The sequence below is a fragment of the Mesoplodon densirostris genome, chromosome 4 (assembly GCF_025265405.1).
Source record: "Mesoplodon densirostris isolate mMesDen1 chromosome 4, mMesDen1 primary haplotype, whole genome shotgun sequence".
NCBI classification, from domain to species: Eukaryota; Metazoa; Chordata; class Mammalia; order Artiodactyla; family Ziphiidae; genus Mesoplodon; species Mesoplodon densirostris.
The window spans coordinates 121,814,812-121,822,035 of NC_082664.1; the positions used below are offsets into that span (position 1 = coordinate 121,814,812).

A 7,224-nucleotide genomic window follows, 5' to 3' on the forward strand; every position below is an offset into this window, starting at 1 on the left:
GCTTATGGCCCCTTTCTGGGCATCTCTACCATTCCCATAGGAAGGGTGGACACAGGGAAGGATCCTCAGGTGGCCATCCAGGTCTATAGGCAGAACTTGTTCTCCCATAGCATGAACACCTGGGGAGAGATTAAGGCAGGAAAACAGGGGAAGTCAGAGAGGAGGCAGCAAGGCTCAGCGAGGGCCCTGGAAGCTCAGTAAAGGAATAAGGGAGGTAAAAGGGGTCATGAGTTCAGTAAACATAGGGGGCAAAACGCCAATGTTGGAGGATCGGGAACCCAAGCGTCCTGTTCTCTTTAGGCCTTTGGGAGGGGCACACAGGTTGAGTTGGGTGCTGGAGTTGGGGATTCATCATTCCAGTGCTCATGGTCTGGGGTTGAGGCAGTGCAATGAGACAACTGCTTTCTGTGCTGTTTTTTTTTGACCCAGAATCCTGGACTCTAGCCACTGCCATCAGGCTTATCAGGAGGGTGTACTTATCTTCTCCAGACCCAGTATGAATACAAGGACTCCCCTCCCTTAATAGGGCTGAAATGGTCCAAAATAGCATTTCCCAGACTCTAAGAACAGAAAGGTCAAACATATAAAATGATGCATGTAGGGCTCTATCCAACCAAAAATATGGACTGAATCACTTCCCACAAGAGCAACAATGAGTTCCAGGACCAGGTTTTCCTGATGGAAATCTGGAGTTTCTTTCCTCCAGATCTGTCTGTAGGTCATCCTGCCCCTCAAAGAAACCCAATCTTGTGGCCCCAAGTGAGTAGGGCCTGTTCACTCACCTCTTCCCAGAGCTAGACCGTGGTTAACTACCTTCCTAGGCTCCTCCTGTTACTCTGGGGAGTCCAAGAGGTCTTAGGGTTCCCAGGTGACTCCTGGATTTGTCCCCAGAGGACCGAAAACTGTTTGTGGGTATGCTGGGCAAGCAGCAGGGTGAGGAGGACGTCAGACGCCTGTTCCAGCCCTTTGGCCACATCGAGGAGTGCACCGTCTTGCGGAGCCCCGATGGCACCAGTAAAGGTGACTTGAGCTGACCCCTGGATTTACTGATGACCCCGCCTCACTCCGGACCACATGACCCTTTGGCCTCTGTGACCTGAGCCACCTCTATCCTGCCCCAGGCTGTGCCTTTGTGAAGTTCGGGAGTCAAGGGGAAGCTCAGGCGGCCATCCAGAGTCTGCACGGCAGCCGGACCATGGCGGTGAGGGCAGGCGCTGGGGCCCGGGGTGAGGCCAGGGGTCTGGGGACTGGCTCCTCCTCCCCACATGCCAGGGAAAGGGCCTGAGGAGCAAGGCCCTCGGCCCAGGGCCGGGGCTGAGGTCTAGACCCGTCCTTGCAGCCTCCCCTGCCTTACCCAGGGCGCCTCGTCCAGCCTCGTAGTCAAGCTGGCGGACACGGACCGCGAGCGCGCGCTGAGGCGGATGCAGCAGATGGCGGGCCAGCTGGGTGCCTTGCAGCCGGCGCCGCTGCCGCTGGGGGCCTGCGGAGCCTACACCACCGCTGTAAGTGCCTGGCCCGGCGGGCGCGGGCGGGCAGTGGGTGAGCCAGGCGTGGGGTGGGGCGCCGGGGCAGATGCCCGCCGCTGGGCCCTCCACACCCGCCCTTCTTCCCTCCCAAAGATCCTGCAGCACCAGGCGGCGCTACTGGCGGCAGCGCAGGGCCCGGGCCTCGGCCCGGTGGCCGCAGTGGCGGCACAGATGCAGCACGTGGCGGCCTTCAGCCTGGTAGCCGCGCCGCTCTTGCCGGCTGCAGGTACTGCGCGCGGGGGGCGGGGCCCGCGGCGGGAGCGGGGCGGGGCGGGGCTGCGGCCTGACTCTCCCACCTCCTCGCCACCTGCAGCCAACTCCCCGCAGGGCGGCGGCCCCAGCACGCTTCCGGGTCTCCCGGCGCCCATCGGGGTCAATGGATTCGGCCCCCTGACCCCCCAGACCAACGGGCAACCTGGCTCGGACAGTCTCTACAATAACGGGCTCTCTCCTTACCCAGGTGGGCCCCCCCACCCGCTCCGCCCAAATGTCCCCCAAAATGGAGTGGGGAGCGGGGGTCTCGGGGGGGCGGGTGGCAGGGCCTGGCCTCCTTGAGAAGGGACTCCTTCTCCTTCCCTGCTGCCTCTCACAGCCTCCCTCCACACTCCTTGCGTTCTCACCTTATCCTGCCCGCCCGCCAGCCCACCTTCACTGTGGGCCTTGGGCCCCTCTCTCCCCAGCCCAGAGTCCCGGCGTGGCTGACCCCCTGCAGCAGGCCTACGCTGGGATGCAGCACTACGCAGGTTTCACTTGGCGCTACGCGGCCTGGGGGGTTTGAAGGGCCCCTGAAAGTAATAGGGAGATTTGGCGGGGGGGTTAGGCTCTGTGCTGAGGAGTCCGACCCTCCTTTCGCCCACCCTTGGACCCAGAACGACCTTTCTAGGGGTGAGGGTTACTGTGCCCTGGCTGAGTTGGTCAAAGGTGGCCAGGCATATGGGGCCCTGATTGGGGGTGGCTCCTGGGGGTCACTGCCCACTCCCACCTCTGTCTCCAGCAGCCTATCCGTCGGCCTATGCCCCAGTGAGCACAACTTTTCCCCAGCAGCCTTCAGGCCTGCCCCAGCAGCAAAGAGAAGGTGAGGGACAGGGGTCTGGAGATCAGGGCCTGGTGGGGCTGGACTCAGGATTCCTCCCCTGAACCAGCCTGCTCCTGTTCCTGCAGGCCCCGAAGGCTGTAACCTCTTCATCTATCACCTGCCTCAGGAGTTTGGTGATGCAGAACTCATCCAGACATTCCTGCCCTTTGGAGCCGTTGTCTCTGCCAAAGTCTTTGTGGATCGAGCCACCAACCAGAGCAAGTGTTTCGGTGAGCTGAGCCCCATCCCTAGGCCTCTCCCACTCCCAACTTCGAGATTCCTTACAGACCCTAAGACTGTACCTCCGGAAGTCAATGATTCCTAGAAACTGAGTGTATAGCGCTCAGCAGGGTCACAGACCAGTGATGAGGCTAAGCCCAGACCAGGAACAAGTCTATTTCAGGTTCACCTGGGAAGGTCAGGTGTCTGGTAGATCTTCAACCAGGTTAAGCTTTAGAGTCTAGCCAGGGCAGGTGGAGTCTGGGTCTGGGACCAGAGATCCCCTCCAACTGCAATTCAGAGGACCAGAATGGGGGCTGTGGAGAGAGTTCTCCCACACCAGGGAAAGACAGGGAAACACCCCACCAACACACTACCTGCCTCCCCAATACACACACTCAGAATTACCTCCTGTCCTTCCAAGAATCACACGTTTAGGAAACTCAGGCCACTTGCCTGTGTAAGTACGAGCATGTGTCGGTGTGTGTGCACACGTGCAAACACTGGAGGGTGGAGGAGTACTGATTGATGGAACTGGCCTGAGGGGGCAAGGAGAAGGGGCTGGTCATAGAGAAAGGAGGCCCTGTCACGTAGAGTTCCCAGCTAACCTCTCTGCACACACCCTCCAGGGTTTGTTAGCTTTGACAATCCAACCAGTGCCCAGACAGCTATTCAGGCCATGAATGGCTTTCAGATTGGCATGAAGAGGCTCAAGGTCCAGCTAAAGAGGCCCAAGGATGCCAACCGGCCTTACTGATCTACTCTCACTGACCAGCTACAGAAAGGTGAGTCCTTAGTGGACCCCTGGCAGATGGGGCCTGAGTGATGGAGGCGCTCTCAGCTTTGATATTCCTTTTGGGATGCTGGGGGCACCAACCTCTGAAAAAGCCTGGGAGAGAAGAGCCAGGAGTTAGAAGGAATCCTCAGTCTGAGGCTGTGTTTTTCCTTCAATCTAAGGACTGAGATAAATTAGACAACATTCCTGCCCCCACAGTCTGGGAGAGACAATTACAGTAAGATCCAACCAGTTCGTTCCACTCCAGAGATAGCCACAGGGGACCATAGTAGAGAATTCCTGTGTGGGGAGGGCAGGGGGGTGGAGAACGAGACTAGAAAAGTAGGTTTGTGCTAGCTTGTGAAGGGTCTTAAAGGCCATGAGTTTGGACTTTATCCTGAAGATGGTAGAGGACCACTGAGGAGTTTAAGCAAAGAAGGGACAGGATGTAAGGGCTGGGATAATGGCAGTGAATATGGAGATGAGGAGAGAAGCAAATACACTGAAGATGCAGGATCTACAGGGCGTGGTGGCGATGGGGAGGGCTATGACAAGCTCTCAGGTTTCTGGCAGGGCCGGCTGCCTGCGACTTTTAGAGATTGCTGTCTCAGAAGATCCACAGGACCCTGCCTCACTTGAACTACCCCCAGGGAGCCCTCTGGAGCGGGGGCTGGGCTGAGGTCATCTGCCCAGGACCCAGGGTCTGGCTTCAATGGAAGCCTGAGGTCCAGCCACTCACCTGAGCCTGAGGTCCAGCCACTCACCTGTCACGGATAGGGCAAGCTGCTCTTCTTGTCTTGCCCTCCAGAGTGATTTTTTCCTTTTTTTCCCTTTCTCTCTCCTTATCAATTAATACCCAACATTGGAAACTGAAGAGTGAGAAGAAAGGAAAAGAAAAGCACAGAAATGCTTGAGCAGCCCTTCCTGAAGGAGCAGCCACAGATGGAGGTGGACCCAAGGCCAGTGCCTGGGCTCAAGCCACTTTACGGATTGTTTTCACCAAGTGGGTTGTTCTGTGCCTGTGATGTAGAGCTCAGGCTGGCAAGGCAGCTGGGGCTGGCTGAGGAGTGACTGTCTAGGGGAACCAGCAGAGGGCCTTGGGGGGTGCCAAGGGCTTCTCCACGAAGGAAGCCCAGATTTACTTCTTTCAAAATCATATCATTCCTTAGAGTTTAGGGACCAAAGGACTATTGCTTTTTAAAGAATTATAGAATTATATATATATATATATATATACATATATATATATATAAATTAAAACAAAGAAACAAAAAAATCACAAGAGAAACAAAAAGGACAGTATAGAGTCTAATAAAAGCTGCCTTTAAATATCCCTAGGAGGCAGGGTGAAGGAGACCCTTGAAGACCCCAGCCTAGGCAGAGGAAGGCTGTGGAAAGATTGTTCTGTGTCTCATTCCCTCTTAACACCCCCACCTCCACCCCACCACCTTTTAAAAATAATGAAGGACTTGAGGTCTGGGCTTATATGCAGGTAACAAGAGAGTTATTGAAGCAGTGAACCCACAATCCCCAAACTCAGAGAGCATCCATGAAGAGGCCTCAAGGAGGAGCTCTGGCCTGCCCTGCTCTTTGCCACCTCGAAAAACCCCTTAAGCCAGCAGGGGTGGGAACCTGCCTTTCCTTCTTGACAGCCTTTTCCGCGGAACCACTGCTTCCTCAGGCAGGAAGAAAGGAAGTTTGGACTGCCCCAGCCTTTCCCTTCCCCATCCAGTTAGACAGAGGCCCTGCCTTTGGCTGAGCCGAGACACCTCCTGTTTCCCCTCACCTTGAGCCAGCCCCAGTGTCCCCTTGCTCCAGACCACCTTCTGTCTCTAAGTCTAAGTTTGCCCACCGGTAAAGTAGATTCAGGATATATGTAGAGGGCTGTGACAACAGACTTGGAAGGTTCGCTACTGTATATACTGCCATTGAGAAGGGGATAATTTTCAATATGTAGAAGCTTCAGAATTTAGAGGTCCCTCTTTACCCAGGACCTGGGAGGGAAGTAGATATTTTGCCAAAATACTTCATCATTCCTTTAAAAACTACATCTTTCCTATGCAAGAGTGTCTCAATGTGCTTATCCAAGGTGCTTCTAGATGGTGAGCAGTGTTCAGCTTAGAAGTGGTGTGTGCTCTGTCTGTCTGTCTTTGTCTGTCTGTTGTATACAGTGGGTGCCATATAAAGCTGATTAATGGTGGTGCTTCCTGCCTGCTTCTGTGAGATGGGCAAAAGATTCAGCTTAGAGCACCATGACTCACTTGCCTTGGTCAGCCTTTCCTGGGCCTGCAGGGCCTTGCACATAACTTCTCCTAGGAGGATAATTTTCCCTCTACCCCACAGACCTGGATCAAACTAGTCTGGGGCCCCAGCTGTGTGGTGGGCACTCTGGTCCCTAGATGTTGCTGAGACTGGAGGCCTCTGATCTGATATCACATCAGACAATAAAGCATGTGGGGGCGGGGGCGGCAGGTTTCTCCTTAATAAGAGTTTCTAAGAAAATTTGTTCCCACCTGTTCCTCTGTCTTTGACTCGTTTTTGGAGGGAATGGGATGAAAAATAACATTGCCAGGTAAGGTGTGGTAGTGCACAGGGCTGACATGTAGACTGACCACCCTGGACACAGATGGGAATGTTAGCACCTGCACATTCAAACAGCTGTTTACATGGAGGCATAGAGACCCCTCACTGCTAGGTGCTGAGCACTTAGGGGGAAGGACAGTCGGATAGTGTAGTTATAATGGAGGGCCCCAGAGAGTCTGTGATAGCAAGAAGAGTACCTAATTCAGACTTGACTGGTAAGGCAGGTCAGAGAAAGGTTTACTGAAGAAGATGAAGGAGGGGAAGGGTCTTCGAGAATGAACTGGCACATTTGCACAAAGCCATTTGGACAGCCGCATCATGCTGATAAATTATTAACAAGAAATCATAATGATAACCATTTATTCAGTGCCAATTATGGGGCAGACAGTGGGCACCAAGATAAGGCCCTTTCCCATTTCTAACTCTGCCCTGAACCTTAACTCATCAAGTCACGTCAAGACACAAGCCAAAATGGCATTTGAAGTATCTTGTTTCATGGTTAGGGGCTGGCAGACCATGTATAAATGCCACAGAGGTTGGCAGGATCTAGATAGGGGGTCGGCAAACTATGGCCTGTGGGCAAGTCTGGCCTACAGCCTGCTTTTGTATGGCCTACAAATAATAATTTTTTTTTACATTTTTAAAGGGCTGTAAAGATAAAACAAAAAAGAATATGAGACAGAGACCATATGTGGCCCACAAAGCCTAAAAGATTTATCTGGTCCTTTAGATAAAAAAGTTTGCTGATCCCTATAAGCTCATGGAAGACGTGTATAATGTCTAATGAGTTTAAGCAACAATGGTGTTTGTGTCTCTGTTGTGTGTGCATGTGTTAGTCCAAATCCTTTCAGCTGCAAGTGTCAAAAACCCAACTCAAACATGTTTAAGCCAATAGGAAATTAGTTGGCTTACATAATTGATAAATCAAAGGATGTGTCTACCTTTAGGCATGGCTTGATCTGGGGGTTCAAATGATGATGTCTCCATCTCTGGGCTCTGCTTCTATTTGGTGGCCTCACTAATTCCAACTCTAAAGACCTTGGGAG

At 53.5% G+C, this 7,224-nt stretch overlaps 1 protein-coding gene across 19 annotated transcripts in view; it reads left to right on the forward strand.

Moving 5' to 3' along the window:
- The window catches only part of CELF6 (CUGBP Elav-like family member 6), a 29,654-nt gene extending 26,077 nt beyond the window's left edge, over nucleotides 1-3,577 (forward strand). Inside the window, exons 4-12 of one of the 19 annotated variants that reach the window (XM_060095170.1) lie at nucleotides 892-1,020; nucleotides 1,122-1,201; nucleotides 1,359-1,502; nucleotides 1,620-1,752; nucleotides 1,840-1,986; nucleotides 2,207-2,269; nucleotides 2,521-2,601; nucleotides 2,688-2,831; nucleotides 3,450-3,577. In XM_060095170.1, coding sequence (XP_059951153.1) covers nucleotides 892-1,020; nucleotides 1,122-1,201; nucleotides 1,359-1,502; nucleotides 1,620-1,752; nucleotides 1,840-1,986; nucleotides 2,207-2,269; nucleotides 2,521-2,601; nucleotides 2,688-2,831; nucleotides 3,450-3,577 — 1,049 coding nt within the window. Of the gene's footprint in view, nucleotides 1-891; nucleotides 1,021-1,121; nucleotides 1,202-1,358; nucleotides 1,503-1,619; nucleotides 1,987-2,206; nucleotides 2,282-2,515; nucleotides 2,629-2,687; nucleotides 2,832-3,448 lie in introns of all 19 variants that reach the window. The other 18 variants (XM_060095177.1, XM_060095176.1, XM_060095179.1 and 15 more) reach the window with 18 other exon arrangements.
- Nucleotides 3,578-7,224: the final 3,647 nt, after the last annotated feature.